The following is a 27,573-nucleotide window of genomic DNA, read 5'->3' on the forward strand; positions in this document are numbered from 1 at the left end:
GCTTTTCCCACCTTTTTATTCCCATTAAGTGGTAGAATGTTTTACACAGGCACGTTTATAGCTAGTTTGTAAATTCCTTTTAAAACACTAGCATCCATATTTTTGTTTGTTTTGCTGAGATTTTTTTTCTCATTGTTGACTGTTTTCTGATAATTTATAAGATTGGAAAACAAAGTCGTGAACTTGAGTATCAGAAACTCAGAGGACATGAAAGCAGAGGACATCAAAGAAGTCTCAGATGCATTTGTTGTAGGGCAGGAACAAACTGTGTGCAGCACAAGCCAGAGTCCAAGTACTCAATCTGCACAAAAACAGTTATAGCTGGAAGCCATGGTACTACGTGGCCTTGCAGAAAAGGGAAGGTTGGTATTTGAGCCCTTTTTCTCCTGCACAGCAAACAGACTGCAAGATATAGACCATTTTTTAAAATGTAAATTCAGATTTTTTTCATACACAAATGAAAAAAGTTTAGACATCCAGTTACAAAATTTTTAGAACCTTCACTTGGCTAAATAGAATGGATCGATCTGAAAATCTTAGGTGTAATCTCTTCTGGTGGACTTGATTTTGGACTTCTGTATGTGGCAATTTTTCCATTCAGGATTCAGTGTCTGAAGTAGAGGAATTATTGAAGAAACATCATGATTTTGAGAAGATGCTTGCAGCACAGGAAGAGAAATTTGCTCAGCTCAGCAGGAAAACTAAGGTGAGTAGGAGAAGGCTGATGAGCTGTGCATGAAACAAGATGATGTGGGTCACTGATTGTTTCAATGTCACTCTATGTAAAAGATGGGGTAAATGAGAAACCAAAGCTGAAATATTTCAGACATAGCAAGACCCATATGTGGATCAAAAGGGACCAGCTAGCTTGGAAAAGCTGTAGGGGAGAAGTGTAAACTTTCTTCTGCCAGCCCAGCAAACAGGGTGTGAGAAACAGGGTGAACCCTTGCTTCACAGATGGAGAGATTTTGCTTCATTCAGAATTTCAGTAAGGAGCTGAAGCCACCTGCAAGTGACAGAGGATAGCAAAGGTCTGAAAATAAATGGAGACCACAGATAGGCCTTTTTCCTTCTGGCTTAAGATTTTTACAATGGATTGTGTTAAATACCAAAGATATTAATACAGTGAGCCTCTCAGGTTCTCTTTCATTTTGGGGGAGGTTTTTAAAATTATTTTCCTGAAACAACCAGAAAAACATAGTGGTTGTGTTTGCCTTTAGGCTGAAAATTAATCTGTTTTTTGTTCAGTGACTTGAAATTTGGCTTAGTGAAGGGACAAAGCCCTTCCTGCCGAAATTTTCCACTAGAACCACCCTGGATACTCAGTGTTCTTACAGAAAACTTAATGAAGCAGAGAGGAGCACAGTTTCTCCTTAGCTTATTAAAAAAAAAAATCAGCCTCCAGAGAACTTATTAAGGACAGAATTCACCATATTTGAGGTAAACTGCCACTAGTACTCATGATTTGGACAACAAAATAATGCTTAGCACATAGCAATTAAATTCAGATCTAACTCTAAAAATGCCAGTGGAGGTACAGGCCTTAAGATTCAGTGCCAGGAGACAGTTTATTTGGAAAACCATTCCTGCTTAAAATAAAAAAAATCTTAGGTAAGTATTCATGAATGCATGAAGGCAATTTAAAAAAAATTAATTCTGCTGTCCTACAGAGAGAGATGAATCTCCTGAAACAAGTGGACACAGAAGAAAGTGAACAGAAGGATAAAGGCAAAATTGTCCGGGTTCCATCTCTGAGAAGAAAACCATCTGACAAAAGGAATGCACCACCAAAAGTGACAGAGACCAAGAGCACAACGCCACTGCCACCTGTGCCCGCACACAGCGTGTCCTGGAGGGTCCCGCTTGAAACTATTTTCTCTCCCATTGAAAAATCTCCAACAAGGTTCCAAGAATTCACTTCGCCGGAAGTCCCTGAAGCGCAGAGCAGCAACAAAACAGAAATGAAAGCTGAGACAAGGCTTGGTGAGATTATCACTCCAGCTACACCAAAGGCCGTGGGCCCACAAGCTGCATCTTTAGAAAGTCTCAATTCTTTAGGCTCTCCTTTATCTCCTCCTCCTATAAGCCAGCAACTCAGCAGCAATGTATCAGAATCCCAAGCCACCGACCACAGATCTCCTCAGGAAAAAGATGCTATAGGCTCCTCTTTCTCCAGCCTGCAGACCACACCAACAGCAACACCACCCGAGCCTGGACAAAGGTCACCAGATAACTCACCAAACTTACTGCTGTCCAGCTCCTCTTGGGAGAGATTAAAGAATACATCTTCAGTAAGTCCCAGGAATTTCTGGTTCTCTCCTCACAAAACCACTATCCTGTGCTAGTTAAATAAGGCAGTAACAGGAAGTTCTGTGTGAAAGTCACAAAGAGCACCATACAGTAGCATCCTGATGGATACACTCCTGGATTCAAACAAGAAGTATTTTATGTGTCTTTGCAATTCAAACACTTTCCACAAAGACAGTTGATGTACAGCTTAAAACTGATTTTAATTTACTAAGCTTTATAACCTTGGTCTTAACACCTATATTGGTTTCTGTTTTTCTCTTCCTGAACTAAAAGCTATTCCTGCTGCTGAATACTGAGCAGAGCGCTTAAAAACAGGTGACGTCTCACACAGAGAATGATTTACCTACAGCCTCTGTGTAAGGTGGCAGTTCTTAGTGTCCACTCTGTTTAGAAGTCAGGACTTCATGGCACACTTGTCAAAGAGCTGACCAGGTGCAAGATTAGAACCAAAAGCTCCTATTCGCTCACCCTGGCAGGAAATTCATTGTTACCTCATTGGCAGATAAAGCTGTTTTGTTTTACTCCTCTGCTTTTGAGAGGAGCATGTTTGTTAGATACCCAAGTGTACCAGTACAACACTATACATTGGTGTAACTCAGCAGTTGTGGAGGTGGTATGAATAACTTGAACAATTTAAGTTGTAGAATGCAAGTAATAATATAAAAATAATATTAGTTAATTAACACACTAAGATAGAGAAAATTCCATAAGTAAATTGTTCAAGAAGTATTTGAATTCTCTTCATTTAGGTGGTCTATCAAACACACAATTGCAACCTAGTGAGGATTTCCAGCTGTGCTGTCAATGTAAGGGCTAGAGGAACCAGAGATCTGTTCTTTGCATGGAGTTTATCTAAAAAATACCGTCAGAAATTTAACATAGGCCTAGGGGCCATTTTAAAGTTAAGTAGCATTGTGCTTGTATATTCCAGGTTTCTGCAAGTCTCCAGAACATGGAGGGTTTCCTAGAGAAACGCGACCAGCTCCTTCCACGAAGACAACAGGTAGAAATAAATACCATCACTCTGGGTTATTTCATTGCTCCTTGAGTTATAGTCCAGATCTGCTCTGACTTTTTCACGATAAGCTCTTGCTGAAGAGGAGCTGAGTAGTGTGGGCTTGCTTCAGCTATCCCTAAAATGCATGAGGAAGTGTCCACTGGCTTTGGCAGTACCTCATCTCTCAGAGAAAGAGACAATGGAATTTTTGCCTTTCATGGAAATCATGTAGAACAGGGTCTGTCTACAGTTAATGAATTTATAAACCAAAGTCTAGGCTGTATGAACATGTTAATTACAGTTTCCTAATTATAAACAATATAGTAACTGGTTTCAATATTTCAACTGAATTAGGAGGAAAAAACCCAAATGAACAATCAAAAAAAAAAAAAAAACACAAAAAACCCCTAAAACTTCATGATCCTGTAACAGTTTGTGATAGTTTGTCAGCAGTGGAAGCCCTCAGTTTCATCTCAGTCTCGTGCTCCCAATATTTGTAATTTAGAGCTGTGCTAGAACAGAATTAAGGTCCTGTTTATCTTTGAAGAATTGGTTTCTTAAATACAGGTTTGAATGAAACTGACATCTAAATTCTTATCCTGGGAAATAATATCATTTCAAAGCAGTAGCCTAACAATCATGAGAGGCCAGGAAATTTTCTACTACTCACCACCAATCTACAGACATCCATTTTTGCTGAGTGTTTGCACATAAACAAGTTGTCTGGGAGCATTTGCCCCATAGAATATTTCCTCTGAAATTTTTAACTTGAAAGACCTCTTTTAAAAGGTGAATCTGATATGGGACTCCATCTTCTTGAAGAGAAATTTAGTTTTTCTTCACTTCTGGGCACACAGTGTTCAGAGATACTGAACTTCCATATCCTCCAACAAGAAAAGCTACGACTTAACCTTCCTCAGAACTGTTTCCATCATTTTCTCTGAATGACCAAATTGTCAACTTCATTCACTGGTGTAACAAAATATGAATATAAGTCAAGGATCCTTTATCAAGAGGAGTCTCATGGCATTAGGCTAAGTTTCAGTAGTGCATAATTGGGCTTGGAAATAGCTGCTACTTTTGCACATTGCTCAGTAGCATTCCACTGGGGTTAGCTTAGTAAATGAAGAATTCAATTTTATTGAGTCATTAGATAGTAACTCTTGGTAAAATTAGCCTGTGACCAGCAGGCAGGGGCTGGTGTTCCAGCTAGGGGAAAATGTGGAGTTTTAGTGGCCGAAAATTAGACAGAACTTTGATTATCCACCTTCAGCAATGTTGCTGACCACATGGTATAGAGTTTGTTTGAACCAGATTATGTCATTTCTTCAGTTCTGACACATAAAGACCCTTTCCTGAATCACTCACACAGAAACCATAGCAGGTCCTGTTTTTCTAGGAGATAACAATGACTGTGAGAACTTCTGTGATCATAATATCAACATATCCTGACTTCCTATGAAAGTTGCATGTGAAAGATTTCACTATAAAATTTTCCTATAAAATATATACCTCACAACTGAATTTTATTACCTTTTCTATTCATATAGCCACACTCAAGGTCTTGGAAAACCTTCTATGTAAAACTTGATGGATTAAAGCTTGATTTCTATGATGATGACAAAGAAGCAACTAAGGTAATTTGGTTTTTTAATCTTTCTAGCAAACTTTGTGTCTACATATGTAAAAATGAATTTTTAAATGTCACATTTGGTTTGGGGCTGGGGTGATCTGTTCCCTTTCAAATGTGAGCTGAGTGAAAATTCAGCAATTATTCAACTGATACAACTGAAAACAGACTGACAAGCTTCCAGAAATTTTCAAAGATACTTCTTTTAAGGCCTATCTTATTCAAGAATTGCCTTCAAGATATAATGCAATTGTCCATGGTTCCTCTGTGGTTCACCCTATTCAGTGATGCTAGGATTAAAGTTAGAAGCATAAAGAGATGGGTGCGTAGTCTGCCTGCAGGTTGGTATGGAATTGAATCCTAGCAGAAAGGACACAGAAGACATTTCATTTTAATTTTATCTCCCTTCAGAACACATCCTCAGTCCTGTCCCTCAGCATTTCTGGTGCCAAATGTGAGAGGCTGGTGAATTACAGCAGGAAGGAGAACGCCTTCATGCTGCGGTGAGTCGTACGGAGAAGGGCACAAACAAAAGCCCGTGCAGCTCCCTGCCTACAGGCACCCAAGGCTGTATGTTGTTAGGATGCATAACTGGAGTGTCTCACACTCACAAACACAGAAGGTATAAGGCAAAACTGACTAGAACTCACCTTTTCCTATCCTTATTTACAGGCTGATAGATGGGGCAGAGTATTTCCTTGCAGCACCTTCTCAGACACTGATGGAGGACTGGCTGCAATCACTACAGAATAATATAGGTATGTTCTCATTTCCTTCAAGAATAAGCTGTGCCTTTAGCAAGTGGTGGTAAGAGAAAGAGAAGAGAATGACAAGATGTCCTTAGTCTGGGGCGTTTTGAGCCATCCTTTTTGCCTCTGTTAGAAAGCAATACACAAGTCACCTGCTACCTGTGATGTAGTGACCTGGCAGAGGAATGTCCAGGGTGACTTGCAAAGCAGTCTTGCAGTTGTACTGTGGCCAACATCAGGTTATTCTCTGCTAGGGGTGTGGTATTTGTCCTTTTATTAAGGAACTGCTTTGGATCTCGATCAACAGCTTTTCTTCTGATCTAGATCTCTTCTGGACATCTCTCCACATAGTGGTTTACTGGGAAGGAAGCCATAGCATAATTATAACTATGATGTTCAGAGAAAATAATTATGGACCCAGAAGTGGCAAACTCTACTTTTAATGTTACTTTTTCTTTGTTTTGTTTTGTTTTTTTTTTTTTACTCTGTAGGACATGGTAACAGATCCCATTCTACAGTGATGGCGCAAACTTTCCTTTCAAACACAGAGACCTCCCAGAAAAGAGTGTGGGGTTTTCCAGACAGGGACTCTGCTGAAAGACTAAGCAGCAAAGGCTCGCTGCTGAGGTATGGGCTCTGTGCTGCAAAGCTGAACAGAAGTCAGCTCTTTGTGCTCAGGTAGCAGCCACCTACAGAGACTGCCCTGAGGTCCAACAGTCCTGCTCCTCTGTCACTAATGTCACAAAAGGAACCTGGCCAGCAGGAGCAAGGCACTGATTGTCCCCCTGTACTTGGCACTGGTGAGGCAACACCTTGAGTGCTTTGTTCAGTTCTGGACTGCTCACTTCAAGAAAGTTGGATTGTGTCCAGGGGAGAACAATGAAGCTGGAGAAGGGTCTGGAGAACAAGTCCTGCCAGGAGAGGCTGAGGGAGCTGGGGTAGTTGAGACTGGGGAAAGGAGGCTCAGGGGAGACACAGGCAAGGAAAAGACAGCTACAGCCAAATTCAGAAACCTGGCCTGTTTAAATAATTTTTCTTGCATTAGGAGTCTGTACAAACCTTACAGGCTATGATGTGAAATCCTCATCCCACAGCTGGGCAGACTTTTGATGCTGAGCTAGGCACTTAATGAGTCCTTACATATACAGACTTAAACTCCTCTAGATTATACCTGATTTTCTGATGATGCATTTTCTTTGTAGGAGAACACCTTCCTTCAAAATCAAACCAGAGAGAGAGTATGCAGAAATTTCCAGAGATTTTAAGAAAGATGGACCCACAGTGACACAAGCCCCAGTCACCACCCTAAGCCTAGAACAAAGTGGAAATAAAACAAAACTGCTTCCCTCTCTACTAAAAGCAGGAAGAGAAAAATGACATTTGCCTCAATGAATTGCAGACAATTATAACTTAACTCATCCCTCTGGAAATGTATTAATATGTTTTAAATTAATAATTTCCCTCTGAACTTTTAAAATTATGTATTTAATCTAATAAAATCTTTAAATATAATTAAACAGGATTCCATCTGGTGTACTTTTGTGTGTACAACCACTTTGTCATTGCCAAGTGTTATCTACTCCAAGGTACTAAACCAAAGGGCAGGGGGACCTTTAAGCCAGACTGCTCACATGAAATAATTCTGTGAGACAGGAATGAGGAGCAGTGAGCAGTGCATGAGGTGCATCTGTGAGTTAACTACAGCCATGTGCAAGTAGACCTGCAGATACCAACAGAATAGATTTATGATGCTTGGGTGGTCTGTGCAGCCAAAGATAATGTTATACACTTCTACAGCACTTTGTGGTCTCCACAATCTTTTTTACAACACATTAACCAACCATACTCTATTTGCCAATTCTTTCTGGATGAAGCTACCAGGAAAAAAAAGTCCTGCAGCATTACTCATTTTTAATGGAATCTGAAACTTAAGTAAGGCATGAACAATCAGTGTTTCAGTGTAAAAGGAGAAGAAAAGTAGGATAGCAAGTAGGAATTCTAGCCCCAGACAGCAAGCTTCACATGCTAAGGTATGGTGTAATCATAGGGAAGAATACATATTTTTTCCCCCTACTTATCTCTGTTTCTGAGCCAAGGCATCCAATAGGTGAGCTAATAATTTCATTTTTTTGGCTAGTCCATTGCTCTCCTCTGTTTACCCCAGTTGGAGCTGCTGTCTGTCATGAAAAACAAAAGACCCAGCACATCAAAGTAATGGGAAACTGATGCATTTCATTATTGTTAACCATTTTTAACTGATTTAAAAAAAAACCCAAAAAAACAACAAAACACCAAAATTAAAACAGGTTCGGTATTTTAAACTTATCATGTAATTGAACAAAGATGTGCCTTAGCTGTGCTTCAGTACATCTGCCCCCTCACCCCCTTTTGCCATTCCACTGAAGAGGGTTTTACCCCAGGAGGCAGATTTTGTTCCAGGTTCTCCATACCTTTGTAAGCCAGAAGATCCCAGATTTCTTCCATTCAATCTTGAAACCAGTAAAAGCCCTGTGAAGTTCTCAGCAGGCATTTAGCATAGGTAGAGCTCATATATCTGGAAAAAGCCTTTTTTTGTGTTTAAGTGCATAAGGAACTTCCATGGGTCTGGTGCTCTTTTGCAATATTTTATTTTTAATTATTATATTATTAAATAGTTAAAAGACACAAGCAAGCAATTTCTATGAAGAGCAGGTAATAGTTTTAAGAACAGTCTCATTTCCTTTGTATTTGAGAGCAGATAGGAAGCTCTGTATTTTGGGGGGTTTTTCCAGCAAAATGTTCATCAGAGAGCAGTGATCTGGGGTGCATTTCGGATAAGGTTTTTGGCAGGCACACCTCCATCTTCAATGGTTAAGCAAACACAGCACCAGACCAGCAAGGCCTGGTTTATAAGTATGGCACATGCCTTTCTTGGTGAGATGCAGAGAGAGGCAGCTTTCTCCTGGAAGTGCCTGCTTTGGTTTCCATGCACTCTGTTCAGTCACAGCACAACATGTGCTACTAGGCCAGGAAAGGATGGGGACAAAGAAAAAAACAAAACCACAGCCTCTGAGGAACAGCAACACAAAATTTCAGAGGCCCTCAGACTCCATGTTTACGCTAAAGGGAACAAGGACCAGTCCTGAGCCCAAGTCTGATCAGCCTTACGCCACTGAATTACACCTTATATTTCTGTAGTTCGGGGGCAGTGCAAGCCAGCATGCTCTGAACCCAAGCTCAGGAGTGCTTTGAGGACACCCTGTGCCAGCCACCCCTTCCCACAAGCTGCATAGACAAGACTGTGCAAGGTGTAGGTCCCTCCAGCCTGCTGAGTTGTCCAGCAGCCTCTGTCCTCACAAATGCCCTCCAGGTCCTCCTACTGCACTACCAAACCAGCAACTCTTCTATTCTATGAGGAGTTCCTATGATTTCTATGACATTGACTCCTCCAATGTCACAGAATCATAGAATCAATTAGTTGGAAAAGACCTCTACAACCATACAGTCCTACTGTTAAACCAGCCTTGCCAGGTCCACCATTAAACCGCGTTCCCATATGCCACACCCACATCATGTTACAAAAACAAAAAGGCAACCAAAATGAAACAAAAAGACACTCTGATGGGCAATGATACAGCCCTCACATAATTTCAGGCTCTGAAATGCAAAACTATATTTGAAAAAGCTTTTATAATTTAAGGCTACAGAGGTACCACATGAGGCACCCAGGAAATGAAGGGGCACATGCCTGTCTGTGCCTCTGGCTCCAAAATTAGGCAGCAGTTCCCAACCTGATTTTAAGTGCTGGCAAAATCTCTGGTGATAAATCTCCCAGAAGAGTAACACCACCTTCCCCACCCACAGCTCCCTCCCTCCCACCCTCCTGTTGTAACAGGGTTTAACAGTCCCTCAGACAGTAATTCCCCACCAGCTGTGGGTTACCTGAAAACTTTGCGGTTTTGTGGCTCCTTCACATTTTACTGGGCCTTTCTGTTTGTATTAGCAGCACTATGAATGCACCAAACATGCTCCAGTTGTTAGTCTGTGGAGCATTTTGTAAGAACAAAATCAAATTTTCTCAGTGTGGCTGAGCTGCCTCACTGCTGGGTACATGCTGCCAAGGTTCACAAGGGTTACAGATTGCTCTCTGTAGCCCATGGACACAACAGCAATATCTTTTTGCAGCATCAGAGCTTTCTAGAACCAGCCAGAGGAGCATGGAAATGCTGCACACCCTGTGCACATGTGTGCACAGAGCCATGTGGGCTTGTATGTGCCACACAGTGCTGGGCCAGGACATGCTGCTCTCCTGAGCAAAGGTAACAGATCCAGCTGGATCAACTCCCAACTCAAAATGGCTCTTTATGTTCTGTCTTGCAGCCAGTATCTGATTAGTTGTTAACTTCTCATGATCTGAGTCCTGAGGTACATTTGCATTCCAGCCGTTAAGGCTCCTCAGTTCTGGATGGTGTTCCTCAGCTCAGCAAGTAAACACTGTACTAGAAGCATTGCTGAGCCTCAGCCATTGCAGCAGAAGCAGCGTTTAGTAGATGCAGGCTTCAGGCAATCATGTCTTTTGTAAATGCTCTCTCTTTAGAGCTTCAGTACTTCCTGTGTATACCAAAAAGACAGACTCCTCTTTCTCGTTCTTTGTCTGATTTTGGATTTCAAGAACAACTAATTCTAGATCTCAAGTAAATTTCCAACACAGAAGAAATATGTAAGATTTTCCTTGGAAGTCCTGATGATGAATATGCTGTGTTTGGAAAAAAAATTTCAGAAGCAGGTCCAAATTCTTCAGTGTGAGGAAGTCTGCAAACTTCCCAAACTTCTGTGAAGCTCTGTTTTATATTGCTCAGCATCCTTCCCTATGATTTTTTAATCTAGTGGAGGGCTATAAAGATGTTCCAAGCTTCTAGCTCAAGGCAAAGTCTCTCACTGCATTCCAGAGGAAATGAAAGCCAGGCGTCATTTTCCAAATATTTTCCACGAGCAAGGAGGAAAATGTGTGTCCTATTTTTTTTAAATTTGTGCTCTATTTTATGTAGCACCTATTAAAAATACTTTGCCTGTGATGTTAGGGGTAGAAGACTATAAAGGGAAAAATCTTCTGTGTGTGAAAATACAATGGCTCTGCACTCTGTTCATGAGTTATGTTGTCCTACATTCAGTTTATATCTGTAAGGAAAACCAGCTTACATCTCAGTCATCATCACTAAATTAAATGTACTTGAGTCTATGGTAATTATTCCTCTCAAACTTCTGCTCTGAAAAACTTGTTTCAGGCTCTTGACATTATAATCAAAAAAGGCACTGCTGATATAAATCAATGCAATCACATGTGCTTTATGCAGAACCTTTCCTGCAGCCAATGCTCGAAGGAGCTGTGCTCACTCACTGCTGCTACTGCCCTCTCTTTTGAAATGTAACTGCCCCCTTTGTGGTGGTCTGGAGCAGCATTTCTGTGCCAAAGTCTTGCAGGGGAATGGAAAAAAGGAATAACTTCTAAATCAGCAAGGGAAATAGGCCAGACAGAGTGCAATTGTCCACAATGCAGTTTGGCTGCTTTTCACATATATATATGCCTGACTTCAAAGCTGATCCCACCAGTTCAGTGCAAATTCTAGTTGCTCAGCCTATCTGAAAATCTGGACATCACTGAATGCAAATGGCCAGGACTTGATCTGTAATCAAGTATTGAAAGGACACCAACAATGGGCTCAGGGTTGAAGGGACAGGCTCATACAAAGAACTATCACCACCACCATATACTGTAACATCAAGGAGATCCTGGGAGGTTTCTGCCTACCAGGACCCTAATTTCTTAATAAGAAAGACCACACAATAAGAAAGACCATCACTGAATAGGGTGAGACTCTTGTGGTCTGAAAATGTGGGGGAAGGAGATAAAATAAACCCTTCTGAAAGCTGGGAGCCTGAACATGGCAAGATGAGAAATGTACAGATTTGGTCAGTTTTCTGCAAACAATGAACACTGTGATGTGTCGTAATGTGACTGTGATGTGTTGCAATGTGCTGCCACAGCCTTCAGTGGGGAACAGGGCAAAAATAAGCTGCATACCCAGCCTAGGGGTATCCAGAGTAGCTGGGGAAATTCCCAGTCCTTCTGCTTCTCTTTCGTTCTACAGCACTCCTGATTGCCTGAAGAAGCAGGTCTTTGTTATTGAGGATGTTGTATTTGCTCAGGTTCACAAGTTTATCAAAATTTTCAGAGGAATAAATTAGCCTAATGAGGTAGTAGGGTGAGCAGTTGTTCTCCAGATTTACTTCGCCTTCTTCCATCTCTGAGTGACCACGTCTCACTCCTGCAGAGAAAGAGAAAACCACCACAGTGAGATGAATCTGGAGTGCAGTGTTGTAGGGGACTGATCTACTTGGCAGGACCCCTGCTAAAAACAGCCCCCAGGAAATACTGCAAACCCACCCCACAGCTTGAAAGAACCATTTCTGGTCTGTTTTCCCAGTTCCTCCTCCTTTCCCTCCTGCTAAAGCTCAGACCTGGAAATCCCTTAGCAGAGCTGGCCCAAATTCCTCCTTGTCCTGACCCTGCAGACATCATTCCTAGGCAGCACACCCATGGGTCCATATCCATTTCCAAATGCTGTAAGTCTGATTCTCAAAGACATGCACATGGAACACTTTTAAAAATCCATGATTGCCCCTGGATTAGTGGTGACAAGTGCAGGTCTGCCAGCTAGAGTGAGTGGACAGCCTAGTACACACAAGGAGACCTTGTGATGCCAAGCACACAGGACTGCCTGTTGCAGAGTGCAAAGGGACCAGAGCATCCTACATCAGACTCTCAGCAAACTCCAGCCTGGCCTCAGGTTTTGCCTCTTGGAATTGGCAATATCCATACTCCCTGTTATGTCAATGCTTTTGTTTAAAAGGACCCCCTAATTCCCTGCACTGAGGACTTCAGCAGTCTCATATTTATGTTCCTACAAATTTTTTGCTTCAGTTTTTCGCTGTTTTTTTTTGCCTATCTCCTTGAAGTCTGAACCAAATATGCCCAAAACACTAATGTAATGTGAGATGAGTTTCAGCAGGGCTACAAACAGACTGCTGAGATACTCCTTATGATTTCAACCAGAACCTCATGAAAAAGACACAAGAATTGTGTCACCTGCTTGAGACACAACAGGTCTTAGTGTAACCTAGTGGTTTCTGAACAGTGTGATCTCAGGGTGCTAGGCACAGAATACCACTAGAAGTGTCTGAATTAAAAATATCCAATGTTGCTTCACTGAGCCTCACAATACTCAGAGAGATGTATTATCTAAGCTGTCCACATCCAGATAAAGCTGCATCTGCTTCAAGCACACCAAAGCACAGTCTGTAACTGCTGCACTGCAAATGGGCACTTCACAGGCTGAGTCCTTTTAGACTGTAAATAGTTAAAAACAAGAAAAATAACTACCCCCATTCCACAAGATGTCTCTCATTCCCCTAGAAACAAAAAAGCTCCACTGTTAAACTTGAGATCCATGAAAGCAGGTTGCCAAGGACCCCCTCCTCCAACCACCCACATCAGTTGCTGGTTGTCAGCTTGATGGATGAATCAGTGACTGCTGAGAGACACACAGGTGAGTGTCAGAGCTCACCAGTTTAGGCCTGGAGCAGAGCAGAGAACTGGCAACAGCTGCTCTGTCTGCAGCATCTCATCTATTTTTCATTCAGAGAGATTCCAAAATCTTCACCTGCTTTACCTGCCACTCACTGCTCAACGGTTGGAACTCACCCTACATTGCCATTTGGACCATTTCCAGCCTCCACTGAACAAGCTTAGCTCCCTCTACAGAGTATCTCCTCTTTTCATACACTGAGTTTCTAAATGTGATTTTCTTGATTTAGCTCTCACTGTACATATTCACTGAGCATCACTGAATATCAGAGCAGAAAGGTACCTTTACTTTTTGCTGCTATTCCTACCCTTCCCAAATGCTCCCTCAGAGACTTCCATTTTGCTCTGGTCCCACTATGGGCCCCAATAGAATTTTGGGTAAAGCTGGAAGGAGCTCACCCCTGTCACCTTACTCTCCACCACAAGCAGCCTGGGGAAGACAGGGGAGCAGGGCAAGCTCTGGGGCTGGATGGCCCAAGGGTCCCCAGCCCCCACCAGCAGGTCCTTCAGGAGGCCCTTATCTCCCTGTTCCCACAGCTCTCTGGGCCTTTCTTTACTCTCCCTCATCCCAGTGCCAGAAAAAATTCCAGCACTCTGCACATCTCCCTTGGCAGGACATGGCAGCAGGCGCAAGTGAGGAGGAGCTGCAGCTCTGCTCCAAGGGACAGTGACATGAGCCATCTGCCACAGGCAGGGCTGGAGGAGGCACTGTGGCACTGAGTTGCCCAGGACTGTGTCCTCCATGCTTTTCAAGTGGAGAACAACCAGCAGGAGTATGGAGGCTGCTCTTCTGCCTCCCATAAGGAGACACATAACACATACCAGTGGTAGAGCACAGTGCCCTTGACTGTGCGCTACAGTTCTGTTGACTGCATTTACCTGGCTCCTTGAATTCCTTAAAGGTGTCATTCACCAAGGGAAAATGAATTACTATGGGTGCTCTGGGGTCCTCTGCATCCACAAATATATAACATTCCTTTGGGTTCTTCTCTTCTTCTGGACTTAGCTCCACTTTGGGGAATGGGATATTTTGTATCTTGCAATATTTGTATGTCATCTCTAATTGCTGTGGACACAGAATGGCATGGAGTTAAAGCTCTAAAAAGAGAATCAGGTTTACTCAGGTATCCTGAGTAAACGGCATCTTAACTCATTCCCTAGAAACACTATGGAATGTGTAGTGCAGTAGAAACACTACTGTGTAGTCCAAAGTAGCCACAGTACAATCTTACTTTCAACCAAGTCAGACAATGACACTTTATTACCCTGTAACATTTTTTACAAGGCCAAGTGAATGACCCAAAGTCACACTCAGAATTCACCATGACAGACCAGGAGAGGTCACAGGCATGTCTCCAGCAAACAATCGTTACTGCAACTCCCTGAGGATTGTAGGAAGTATATGTTGTAATCCCCTACAGAAAAAAGAGCCTAACAGTTCCTATAGTTCCATTCTTGAAGGAAGTTTCTCTCCTCCTTCAAGGTATGGTGATATTTTATTAAGATTTAGACAGCCACTTACTTAAAAGTTTTAATAAGACAAGAAGAATTTTACTCTGCAAAGCACAAAGTTAATTTTCTCACCTTGAACACATGTCCCAAACCATAATCAAGGGATATAATGACATCTACATTCCTCTCTGGCTTGAAAAGTGCTGCACCACTAGTGTTGATGAAGTAGCCAACATCTATCAGACAAAGATACTTCTGCAGCGGTGTCAGATTGTTAGGGAAACCATCCAGCACAGTGTCTGAAAGACATTTTAATATAGTTAGTGGTGCATTTTTAGGAAAGAAGAGTGAGTAATTCTGTCTGTGCTACGTGCTAAGGGCAGCTCCTTGGTTACCCTCCAGACTGGGGTCACCTCCCTCCACAACGTGAGCCCACGAACACAGCCACAGGAGCATGCCCTTCAAACTGCACATCTGGACACACCTGGCCTGTTTCCACACTCTCCCAGGCACACTCACAAAGGCAGGCTGTGGGGCAGCCAGACAGAGGACAGGTGAGACACAGACTCCACTGACCTCACAGCTGCTCTGGGGAGTCATTTTTCACAGAATACAGACTTCAACAGATTATTATTTTTCCCCCTAAGAACTGGGAAAAATGCAAACAACAAAAACAATTTCACATGTAGCAACACAACCAACAAATGCAATACATCATTGCACTTCTGCATTGCTCTTTTTTTGCTTTTGCCTTCTCAGCCTTTGCCTTCAACCCCTCTTTCAGGTAGAAAAGTCTGGCTCCAACTTGCTTTCAGTGATGTCATATTAACTATCAGTCACGCTGTAAAAAAATACCACATCATGCATACAGCATCACCTCCCAACAGCTTAAAATACTGCTTGAATTAATTAAACCTCACATTAATGCCAAAAGGGGATTACACCAACTGGTCAGTTGAAATCTAAAGCCATTTTCTGAGATTGGCTTAGACTCCTTAGACTCTTAGACTCCTACTTCTCTGCCAGCAACCTCCCCAGCTTGCCCTGTAGACAGCAAGTCCTTTACTGTTCCTCTAGTGCACTTTCAGTCCCATGGAACAGGGAACATTTTGCCATGGTTTTAACTATCAAAATAGTGGTTTGAGAGTGTTCCTCAAGTTCACAAAATGAGGCAGCAAAGCCCAGAGCAGAATACTTGAGCTTCAAATAATTATGTTAAGGCATTTTAAGAAACTGTTGATCACAGAAATACTGTTGCTAAGTTTCAGCATTTCAATTCATTCAATTGGCCTCATTCTGTAGTGTTGATTTAAACCATGCAGAGTAAATGTAGCTTGTTCCATAGCCTGGAATGTTTCACACCAGCTTGAAGTAATAATTCATAATTTTTCCATTCCCTCCCTGTCAAGTCTTTACAAAATGTGCTTATTTTAGCATTCAAGGCTGAGAATTCACAGATTCAACTGTAATAAGAGACATTTGCAGTTCCTCATAGAAGAAACAGAGCACACTTTTTAGTTTTACTTGGCCTGGTGAACATTTTTAGATGAAATTCCATTACCCCTGTTTTCTTATCACAGAGATGGAACTTTGCAGCATTTATTCACGACTGTGTATGTGAACTACAAGTAGACACTTCTCTTGTGAGTATCCCCTCTTTCACCCCACATCCAAATGGGATTAAAGAAATCCTGTCTCAGAAATATCCTTTGAAGCCTGAATGCTACTGAAAAGGCATTAAGCTAAATCCAGATTATTAGTTCAATTTCTCATGAAGAAAATTAGGCATGGAAAGTCTTGTTTTAATATGTCAGATAACCTGAGCTTCAGGGAAGCCTCTAAAACAAAACTCTATTCTTAAGACTTCATCTACCACAAGATTCATTTCTGCTCACAGACCTGGCATCTCCTCTTACTCCTAGAGATGGATCCATACCTGGGTTTAGCTTGATCTTACACAGGCAGCAAAAAGAAGATTGAAAACCTGATAATTTTTCCCACTCCAGACTTTCAGTTTCCCTTTTCCCACTCTGGATTTCATGGTTTCCACATATTTTACTTTATTTGTAGAATGTCTACCTTGAGATAGTCATTAGTGTTCCTATGCTCACTTCCTCAACATCCTCATTGAAATCTGCTTCTACCCATTTGTCTTTACAAAACTGTCAGCAAATATAAGGACAGTTATGTTTTTTAACATTTACTGACTGTCAATTTCATCCTTCATCCACCTTCTGAAGCTACTTGCTTGTTCCTTCTCTCACCCACCCTTCTTATGTTACTTGTTTTTCTCCTTCTTTCATTTGTTTTCCTAGTGCAGACCCTTTTAGGACACAGACATTTTGCTTACTGAACATTTTAAAAGCAGATAGCACACTGTGGGCTCTGCCTTAACCCACAGAAATGCACCACCATCTCTCCAAATTGTCAGCAAACTGTGTAGCAAGGACAGAGAGGGACAAAACACGTTGTAACTTGCCTAAAATGGGAGAGAAAATGCAATTTGCCAAAGAGGAGGGCTCAGAGAAGGCAGAGAACGTGTGCTTTCTTGCTGAAGTGAGATTAACCTCAATCATGTGGGGTACTCCCACATTGCTACATGTTCATGGAATATATGAAGATGCTGGGATTATAGGAAGATTTATGATGCAGAAAATCTCAGCTCCATCACCTTGCTATCATTTCACAGATTGTTTCATAGGTTTTGAGATAAAACTATTGCTGCCTGCCTAGACAGCAAGGGCCATAGAAAATGGCTCTTCAATTTTTAAATCAAGTCTATATATCTGTTCTTTTAACATTTAAAGTCTAAACCTATGTTAACTTTCTGTAGCTGGATTTTGGTGCTTCTGAGGGGTTAAAGACGGGTATCTGGATGGTAAATTCATCAGGCAGAAACACCAAATATATGGAAAACCACATGCTTGCTAGTGGTTTTCTAGCTAGTTAGTCCTTTCCTTCATCTGATCCACATAATAACCTGCTATTTTATGCTTCTGGTGCTCTCTTTGTTTCATGACCTCAAAAGATTCTGCCCTTCCTAAATCTTTTGACTACTGTACCTATGCAGAGCGACAAAATTCCTGTACAAAAGCACTTCTTGACCCAAATTACAGGTATCTTCTGGAAGTGAAAGAGCAGTCCATGGACTAGTTAATTTTAACCTGTTACCCTAAAGAAACAGATACCATGAATATAGGTCAAACTCAGCCAATTTCCAAACCCTGAAACAAGTATGAGTTTTCCATTTCTAAAAAACAAAATCTGAGATGTTACCTGCACAGTGCAGCTAACTCTTTGTTGCAGTTACCTTTCCATTCAATAAATTTTTTCTGATGGATATAATCCTTGTGAAACTCTAAGCCTCTTAGGAAGTTATGAGACTTTCCCAGCAGTGGACGCTTGGTCATGATGTCCTGAAACATTTCATACAGCTTTCCTGACAAGCAAGACGGAGGCTCAATAACACTAACATCTTCCTCAGGAGAATGTTTTTCTGAAATAGAGAAGAAGTCATGAAATAGAGAAAGAAACAGCATCAATCTGCCCTGTCAGACACCTCTGCTGGCTAGCTGCCCTTGTCTTCCTGTGGGTCACTCTCATCCGTTTCTTGCAGGCTGCTGGAAAACATGTGCACATGACCCACGTCATTTACGAAAGAGGTATCTAGTTTTCTTTAAAGCAGGCACAGTTTTTGTGTTTTACTCTTTCAAATGACACGCTGGCTTTGTACTTTCACCCACAAATAAAAGAAAAGCTTCTTGTTTGCAGTAACAGGCAGAGCCATTTAGCAGACCATGAGGAAACTTTAAATGAAAAACATTTGTACTAACATGAAGCATGCCTCTGGGGAAAAGAGAGAAGAGAAAAGGACATAGCAATCATTGTGATACAGATTAAAGTCATGCTGGAAGATCCACAATGAGGCAACACTTTAGAAACTCTTACCTATATCTACCATATCTTGGGACCATCGCTCCCAGAATTCATTTGAATTTGAGGACCAATACAAGCCATCCAGCAAATTCCTAGTAAAGATGTTTGTCCAAAGACCTGCAAGTCAAACCACATGGGAAAAGTACTGCATTACCACATGTTAACCACTGACTATTGTAAATATCCATGCTACACATTATTAGCCCACCCAACCTGACCCCATCATGACACAATGAAGCAGCAGTTCTCAAAAAGTTCAAACACTGTGGTGTGAGCACTTCAGTGCTCTTTCTCTGGAGGCAACTACACACAGAACATTCACTGCATAGTACGGAGTAACAGAATAAGAGGTATCAGTAACCCAAAAGATGTTGTAGAAAGTTTCCTGTGTACCTGTGAGAGAAAGGAGGCTTTGAAAGCATGGTGAAGCCATGTAAGCATAAAGGCTTTCTTTAAACTGATTTATTATTTAAATTGATCTAAGACTCATTTTCTTCCTTCCAGGCATGTTTTGTTCCTGTGGAGTGCAGCTGGTCCAGGTTCAAAATAGAATTGGCTCCATCTGTGAGTTTGCTTTTGGAAAAGAACTATCCCTCCTCATTAAACTCTATGCCAGGTACTTACATGAGGAACAAACTGAATCTCTATCAGACTCCACAGTGAGATAAACATGGGGGTTTTATCCTCTACCCCTGTGTTTGGTATCAAAACTAAAACACTTATAAGGATTTAGGGACTGAGACTGATAGGTTCCTCTACTAGCTGCTTTTTCTTCACCTTTGGTGGCAAAATTGCCAGTCAAAGTAGTTGTTGGACGTCAAAAGGCCCTCCTTCAGCCTTATGGGCAGAGAAGATTAGTGACATCCTCAAGCTACAAAGCTCAGGTCGCTCCTGCCTTGTTCTAGATGACATGTTTTATTATCAACTCCTTCCAATTCTGCCCCAGTAATGCTTCGTCTAGAATTATAGTTTATGAAGTTGAAGAGTTGGAGACTGATCAGGGAAGGAACACTTATTATTTCCTCAACTTGCTTCTTCCACCATCTTGTTTGGTTTAGACAATGGAACAGGAACTATGCTGCAACTTTTCCCAATCTACCCAGGTGAAAAGGGAGGACAGAAGGAAAGAAGACACACAAAGATGAGAAGTGTATGAAAGGGTAAAAAGCCCATTGATTTAAGACCTAAAGCAGAAGTGCTGGCAAGGAGCGTTGTGCCTGTGGCTAGCAAATATCACACTTTCTACGAGGCTGTGATTAACTACATAGCACAGCTATCTCACCTTCCAGATAGCAGATCCGAGATTCTGGCAGCTTCTTCACTCTCCTTCCCATGAAGAACTCGCTGTCAAAATATTCTGAAGGAATGGAGACTCCATATTTTGGCATGGCCACTTCGTAAGGAGAGAAATTTGCCCACTCTACAAAGAATTTACATGAGGCATGTTTGCTGCAATAAAAATAAAACCCCCAAATCTTCCCAAGGATCTTGATTGTCTCAGCAGCTCTGTACTATCTGCACTTTTGTACTGCAAGCTCCACTGTTTTACAACCCAAAGGAACCAGCTTTTTCAACTCAGAAAGCTCTAACATTCGGTTCAAATGCTTAGATATTTATTTCTATATAAAGGTTCTGGAATCACATTTGCCTCTCTAAATCAAGAGCACCAGCTGTACTTCATGCAAGAGTGGTGTGAATTGCAAGGAGTGACTGGCATGAAAGCTCCATTAACCCAAAACTGCCAGCCTACAAGATATAACAAAGCAGCCTGAAGACACATCAACATCACACTAGAAATTACACTGTGGCATGGATGTGCAGTTTCCTGGCTCAAGCTGTCCTGCACAGGCATTACAGTAGAAGAGCAGTTGTAAACATAAACAAATATAAGGATTAATTGCTTTTCTTTCCAGTATCTACTGCTTTTAACACCTTTTGTTGACTGTGGCCTGTATCCAGTCAAAGGATGTCATATCACACCCACTACAGCAATCATATTCCACTCCATTCTCATACCCTCATCAGTGCCATATTTAGGAAGTGACACTTACCTTTCACAGTGCCCCTAGAAACTAAGGAAGCATCAAAGCCATTTTATAGACATGGCAGGAAAAGATCAGATGATTTGCCCACACTCACTCACAGAGTCTGTTGCAAAAACAGGATTTCACTGATTTTTTATTAATGTCCTGTTTATGGCTTAGGATGCTACCCAGCAGACATGCTCTTTCTAACCAAGCAGTTTGCAAAATAGACAAACATTTTATTAAAAGATGAATACTGAGTGAGGGCAAGCAACGATGTATTCCCCCTTTTTTGTCCCACATAGACACCTCCCTCCAAATCCTCTTTAATCCATACCCAGAATCAGAAGAAACTCCCTGAACACCTACCTCTAAATTTGAAAGTACCAAACTTCTCCTCTTTCACATTGAGGACTGCATAGAAAGGCAGTGGGTTTTGTCCATGCTCCAGTGCCTTGCGCTGGTCTGTGAGTTTGTACTTTCTTGGCTAATCAGTGAGATAAAAAAATCACAGTAAACCTCTGTAAGAGCATAACTCTGGCACAATCTACCCAAGTGAAAATTTAAAGATTGATAACAGATATTTTACAACACAGAGGAACCCTAAGTCACATTTTCTTAAAAGACCTTTTGCTTCATGTTCCTGCACTTTCCTTCCTGGCTGCCTTTTGGGTACCCAGTAACTTCTTCATTAGAATATCCAAGTGCCTTGACTGCCTGCATCCCACGGATCTTTATTAAAGTTGAGATTAATATTCACATCAGGATACATTACTCTAACTTTCAAATGTCAAACTAGAAGCAGACTTTAAAAATCTGACTTTTCAGGGAGAGTGGGGGCTGGGAATTCCTCAGTTCTTTCTGGGAGTTTGCCTACTGAAGTCACTAGCTGTTGGGCATCCTAGGACAGAGGCACCTTCAAATGATTATCTACTCTGAAAAATCCTGACCACGAGATCCTCTGTCATAGTTTACAAACCACATTGGGATGGCTCAGTCTCTTTGGATTTATTACACACATTCCTTTGTGCCCTCAAAGAGTAAGGCTCTAAAGAAAGTGGTGTTTCCCAGACGTGTGGCAGGACCATGTACCTACCCGTTCATGCAAGAACATCTCCTGAACAAGTGACCACAGAGTTGTAAAAGATGGCACATGCCCTGCTTTTGCCCTTTCAGCAAGTTCCTTGTGATAATACTTCAGATGGTCTATAGACATAAGGTTGAGTTTGCATTTTGTCACTTGTTCTTTTACTGCTTTAAGTGGCCCCTCGAGAGACTTCTGTGACCAGTCAGCATGCTCATACAGGTCTGCTAGGGTCCTAAGGAGCAGAAATGTTAGAAAATCATCCATTTATTTAGATTATATTGGAAAATTGATACATTTACACAATTACTTCAATTAATTAAAGAAACTCAGTGAGCCTGATTCTCTTCAAACTGAATTCATAATTGAGAGCCAACAGTAAGAGCTTCATGAGGGAATTATGTTCACTTGTTAACAATGTAAGTCTGAAAGAGATTCATCTCCTACTGTGTGGAAAAGCAGTCACAGTCATTCCAAATTCAATCTCATTTTCTATACATACCATGTTGAGCCAGAAGCCCCAGTGAGGTAGGTGACACAGTCCAACAGATTTAGCTTCTGAAGAGCTAAGAGGTGGCCAAACATAGCTGACATTGCTCTGAGACCTCCACCTGTTGCCATAACAGCTATTACTGGGACCTGTCCAAAACACAAGGATTATTCTCAGAAAGTTACTCGCTTGCTACTTGGAAAAGTCTAATTACAGCTCTCAGAATTTCTTCAGCAGATTCATTGGAGGACAATGAACTAAATCACCACTTAGCCAATCTTTACCAGTACCCTTCTGAAATTAACCTCCAGAGACTCTTAACCTCAATGCTTGGATGAGTTTGAATATGCAGTCATTTTAACCTTCCTTCTTACCTTTGCTCCCTCTAATTGGAATTGCAATGATTAAAAGTAGATAATTACATTATTTCTTTATAAACAACAACAAATTGCAATAAATGCAGTTAAAATGGATTAAGGCAGCTTTTTGAATGCTGCTGATTCTTTGGACAGCGTTCATTTAACAAATACAATTACAGTAAGAAAATAAGTTTTCCTTTAAAAAGTCACCCTGGATCTTGGCAACAAAACATACTTCAGCTTGTTATAAAATGTTCTAATGTTCTTTCTTCACCACAAAAAATGTTTACTTTTTGTAAGAAGTGTTCTGAGAATGAAGAAAGAAAAAAAGTAAGTCTAAAGAAGTGACATTACACTGATTTTGTAAGTATTTTTGTGAGGTGAATTTCCAATACTCGTGTTTTCCTATTGGTTTGGGTTGCCTTACTAGGCTGTATCTCAGACAATGCCTCATGTCTTGCTGACTTGCAGCACCATACTGCTGGAAACTGTGTCTGAAGAGTGCTATTATTACATCCTTGTTATCTGGCCCATTGAAAAGATTGGAGGGATGAATACTTGAGCTGAAATTTTACACGAGTCTGGGATATGCTACACTCAGAGCCTCTGCTCTGGTGCCATTCAAATCAATGGGTTTGTTAGCAACAAGCAAATATTACTAGAAATTTCGAGGGGAGTTGTGCCAATCCTAATTCAGTAGACCCACACCCCATGCTTGGATTCCAAAGCACACACCTCATGTCCATGTAGATCTCTTTCCAGGTGAAGAACCCTTTTCAGGGCTCCGGCAACGACTCTCTTCCTCTTATGCAGGAACTCCTGCTCTCCTTGGCACAGATCATACCCTAAGCGCACATCTAGTTTCTCTGTGCTGCAACAAATAAATCCAGAGGCACAGGATTGGTGTTTAAAACGTATATGGATCTATTTCCAGCTACTGCAATCTAATGAATTCATTAAAAATCCTGATTCTTTGTTCTGATTTATACAGAAATGTATCTTTCATTTGCAAAGAAATCAACTTCTTTGCTTCTACATGGTCTCTTTATTGTTTCAGTGTATGATTTACTGTCAGCTAAGGTTATTAAATATGCAAAACAAAGAAGGGCTTCTTTGACTTTCAGTAGCTTTGTAAGCTGAATCCTTTCTATTTCTGCTTCATACAATTTCTGAGCAAAGGATGACTTTAACCTAACAAAGTCTTTCATAAGCATTTGTACTGCAGATTTATACAGAAACCGTACAATGAAAAAGATATTAAAATACTTTTTGTTTGTTTCTTGTCTGACACATTATTTTACAATGCAACATTTCATCTTCCCTAGTTTATACCTCTTTGTCTTGATATTACCAGCGCCACAAGTCCATTTTCTTAAGACAACATGTGTCATTTGGGTAATACATGGACTCTGATGTTTCATTATTTCAAATTCTCTTTTTGCTCTCCCTTTGTTCTGTACCCGTTTTGAAGAAGCCTCTAATTTTAGTTTTTGATTTTTGATGCAAAGGACATTCAGTGACTAAGTCCCTCACCGTTTAAAACTCTCACAATTATTTTGCATTTTGGCAGGACTCCTTTGCCCCAAGGATATTTAGCTTTGAACTGTTGTGGTGACCCTTTAATGATGACTTAAATATTGCCCCATTTTGCCACTAGTCTTGTGCATTCCTTATATCTAAATAAAGGATACTCTGTTCAAGATTTCACAGTTCAAAGAGCAATAAAACCTTCAGAGAAAAAAAAACAAACCAGTCCTCTTACCAAGCATTCAGTTGGAGGTACAACTGTAGTGGCACATTCTGTAAACAAAGAGATGATAGCAGGAACATGAGTGGAGGGAAAAGAGAAGTTCTGAATCCAGATTTTCAGTGCCTCCTGAAAAGTCCCACCACTGCCACCCTGCATACTTTTTGGATGTTGTTTTTGGATTTGTTTTTTTTAATATTAATGCATTAAATAGTGAGAGTTATTCTACTCTTCTTTTCAGACACAAATTATGAAACACTTACATGTCTTACAGGAAGGGTTACTTTCACTTTATGTCCAACAGGGAGAAATTTCAGTGGTACTGTTAAGGTGTCACTTAAATTGCTGTTGTCATCTTCCTTATCAGAAACTTTCTATAAAAAAAACAAGAAGCATAGGTTGTATTCACAGAGCAGAAACAGTGCAGTTCTTCACTGTTTTGGTCACACCAGAAGTAAGCAAGCAGTATGAACAGTAGCAGTGTGGGGTGCCCATTACCTGCAGCCTGACTTTTAGAACTGGCTCCCAAGCCTTCACGCAGTGGAAGTAGAAAGTATCGGTGTCCTCTGTCGTCTTCTGGGTTCTCTCATGGGATGCAGGCACCGTAAGCACAAGATTTTTACCCTCTAGTTAAAACAGGTTTGTTTAGAGAATAATACTGCTGATCAGGCAAAAGAGCTGGCAAAGTTGGCAAACTTTCTGGTGGAATAATTTTCTGTGGTAGCTCCACTGTAAACTACCCCTCCAGCAAGTCTTCTCCAGCACAGGACCTGGTACTCCTGCCTTTACCCCCATAGCTTGGAGTGCTCCCAGAGTCAGCATCCTCTCTTACCTCCACCAGCAAGTGGAAGTGTCCAAACTTGATAGCTCCAAGGAAAAGACACAGAAACCAGTCCAGGGCAGTTCAGGGCATTTCAATGCATTGCATTTTATTACTTAGATCATATATCACTACCTATATATAATTTAGAGCATTCTTATTTGTCTCTGTACTCTGTCTCCCTCTGGATCTGAATGACTCTAATAGGGTTGGTCACGTCCTAAGTTCACAGAGAAATTGCCATACCTTTCAAGTATTTCCTGCTTTCATTAATGTCCACATGCACTTCCAAGCAGCAAACTTCACGAGACTGTAAAAGAAATGGAAAAGGGTGAAGAAAGCAAATAACGTTTCTGCTGCAAATAATGAAACATCATGCAGACAGCCACCACCTATAATACTGAGCCAGCTGAACTGGTCTCAGTGCTGGAAGTGATCCAAGAGAAAATTCAGAGCTCATTATTCCAGGACAGTAGACCAAGTTGCACTATGTCAGAATGTCAATACAGTGGTGCATTGTCAGAGGCTGTTAACACATCCAAATTACCCCAAAACCAGGAAACTCTGTACAACACACTGGTGCCCAAACACATAGATCTAATAATTATTAAGGAAGGGTGGGTGAAAATACCTGATGATGAGTTTCTGTGTATTGTGGCAGTGATTAGCCTACAAAGCATCTTCTTATTGGCCCTGATGTAGGGAAATCATGAATTTATTCTACCCTACCCTCCACCTGAGTCACTCCAGTTCACCTTTAATAACTCATGCCAGGACAGTTTTCCAAGTCATTTCAGGAACAATGCATGCCAGTCATTGCAACTCTTGTGCCTCACACAGAAAATGAGGGGGAAAGAATACAATATGTGTTACTTTGCCTCAGGGGTATCAAGGGCTAGCATCTGGGAACCATGACAGGCTTGGAGGAGCTGGCATGAAGTTCTAGGTACTCCTTAGCTGCTGGGCCAGCCCGAGGAGACAGGTAATGTACCACATGCTGACTAACAACAAAACAGAGCTCTATATTTCAACAGCTAAAATAACTCTTTATTAAAAAACTCATTTACCAAAAAGCTGTTACATTAGATACCTTTCCAGTCATAAGCACACTGAACACCTACTATTGTCTTCTACAGACCTTTTATAACCTTCATTTTTCCTGCCAAGTGCCATGCTGGGTTACGAGAAACACGATCAGTTTTCACTTTGAACACCAATAAATATGGAGTTCTGCAAGAGTAACAAACCACAGCTTGGCAACATATTGACATCTGTAATAGCTGAGGACTTCAAGGACTCACAGCTGCTGGGTTTTTTCTGGAGAGGACAACAGGTGAGCTGTAACACAAGGGCACTGTCCCATAATTCTGATTTTAAAATGCACACCATGCTCTTATCTATCATGGTAGGTTGTGTTCTTTCTACAAAATGGGGGGAAGAGGAGAGGACCAAAATGAAGCAGATGTCACTCCAAGATAAATTCTTATGTGAACCTTACCACTAGGACATCATTGGTAATGAGATGCTCTGGAGGGCCAGGACTGAAAAGATAAAAACAAGTAAGAAACAAAAAAAACTGTGTGAGTAGATGGATTTGGTGTGTTTTGTTTAGTTTTTTAAATCGCAGTTATATGACCTTTCCCACTTGAATATAGGTAAGTTATCACAATTTGTTTTCTAAAAGGCAAAATACATGATCCTGTGCTAAGCATGTGAACCAAAATACAGCAGCCAAACAAAAAGACAGACAGGAAAGCCCATAAAAATCTTAATGCTTAAAACTATGTGCTAAGTTACAGCAGAACAAAGGCATATTGGTATATGCGGAATCATGTCCTGCTATTAGTAAGTGACCATATGACCTGGGGAAAGCAAAGACTACTATTAATGTGTTCTGCAAACATTTATTAGGAAAGACATTTCTGACTAGTACATATTATAACTTATGGCTGATCACAAATGAATGGCAAATAAGAATTAACTCCCACTGTGCTATATATGTATGACTGCAAAACACAGAGGTAAGCAATAAAAAGTCTTCGTCCCAGATATTTTACCTTTTAAGACCTTGGTCTGTCACTGAATGGATGTGGTCATTTAATTACATGAGTATTCTGTAGAGTCTTCTAGAGGACCAAGAGCATCTTTCACTAAGGCAAATATTCCAACACCTCTATGTTACACACATTCATAAATGCTTTCATATATCTGAGAGAGCCACTGAAATTACGTAGTACATAACCTTTGTATGTCCAGGTTATTTCACCAAACACCATTTCCAGGCTTAAAACTTCTATTTCACTGTAAAATGTATTTAAATAACTAGGTTTGATTCCTAAGGATGGTCATTG

General features: G+C 41.0%; 2 protein-coding genes across 9 annotated transcripts in view; one reads left to right on the forward strand and one right to left on the reverse strand.

Moving 5' to 3' along the window:
- SPTBN5 (spectrin beta, non-erythrocytic 5) overlaps positions 1 to 7,208 on the forward strand; it is a 90,227-nt gene extending 83,019 nt beyond the window's left edge. The window contains exons 60-67 of the mRNA XM_005480004.3: positions 602 to 706; positions 1,671 to 2,291; positions 3,242 to 3,313; positions 4,858 to 4,944; positions 5,349 to 5,440; positions 5,610 to 5,695; positions 6,178 to 6,313; positions 6,889 to 7,208. Coding sequence (XP_005480061.2) covers positions 602 to 706; positions 1,671 to 2,291; positions 3,242 to 3,313; positions 4,858 to 4,944; positions 5,349 to 5,440; positions 5,610 to 5,695; positions 6,178 to 6,313; positions 6,889 to 7,063 — 1,374 coding nt within the window. The 3' untranslated portion in view covers positions 7,064 to 7,208. The remainder of the gene's footprint in view (positions 1 to 601; positions 707 to 1,670; positions 2,292 to 3,241; positions 3,314 to 4,857; positions 4,945 to 5,348; positions 5,441 to 5,609; positions 5,696 to 6,177; positions 6,314 to 6,888) is intronic.
- Positions 7,209 to 7,226: 18 nt separating this feature from the next.
- Positions 7,227 to 27,573, reverse strand: part of PLA2G4B (phospholipase A2 group IVB) — a 54,173-nt gene continuing 33,826 nt past the window's right edge. For 6 of the 8 annotated variants that reach the window (XM_026794144.2, XM_026794149.2, XM_074542987.1 and 3 more), the window contains 15 exons: positions 26,721 to 26,763; positions 25,469 to 25,532; positions 24,901 to 25,028; positions 24,666 to 24,776; positions 24,418 to 24,455; positions 23,391 to 23,526; positions 22,309 to 22,445; positions 21,819 to 22,041; positions 21,092 to 21,209; positions 19,981 to 20,118; positions 18,711 to 18,815; positions 18,073 to 18,258; positions 14,895 to 15,061; positions 14,190 to 14,376; positions 7,227 to 11,991 (listed from right to left, as the gene is read on the reverse strand). In XM_026794144.2, coding sequence (XP_026649945.2) covers positions 11,753 to 11,991; positions 14,190 to 14,376; positions 14,895 to 15,061; positions 18,073 to 18,258; positions 18,711 to 18,815; positions 19,981 to 20,118; positions 21,092 to 21,209; positions 21,819 to 22,041; positions 22,309 to 22,445; positions 23,391 to 23,526; positions 24,418 to 24,455; positions 24,666 to 24,776; positions 24,901 to 25,028; positions 25,469 to 25,532; positions 26,721 to 26,763 — 2,020 coding nt within the window. In that variant the 3' untranslated portion in view covers positions 7,227 to 11,752. The remainder of the gene's footprint in view (positions 11,992 to 14,189; positions 14,377 to 14,894; positions 15,062 to 18,072; positions 18,259 to 18,710; positions 18,816 to 19,980; positions 20,119 to 21,091; positions 21,210 to 21,818; positions 22,042 to 22,308; positions 22,446 to 23,390; positions 23,527 to 24,417; positions 24,456 to 24,665; positions 24,777 to 24,900; positions 25,029 to 25,468; positions 25,533 to 26,720; positions 26,764 to 27,573) is intronic. The other 2 variants (XM_026794150.2, XM_026794153.2) reach the window with 1 other exon arrangement.

The sequence above is a fragment of the Zonotrichia albicollis genome, chromosome 6, assembly GCF_047830755.1.
Source record: "Zonotrichia albicollis isolate bZonAlb1 chromosome 6, bZonAlb1.hap1, whole genome shotgun sequence".
Lineage (NCBI taxonomy): Eukaryota > Metazoa > Chordata > Aves > Passeriformes > Passerellidae > Zonotrichia > Zonotrichia albicollis.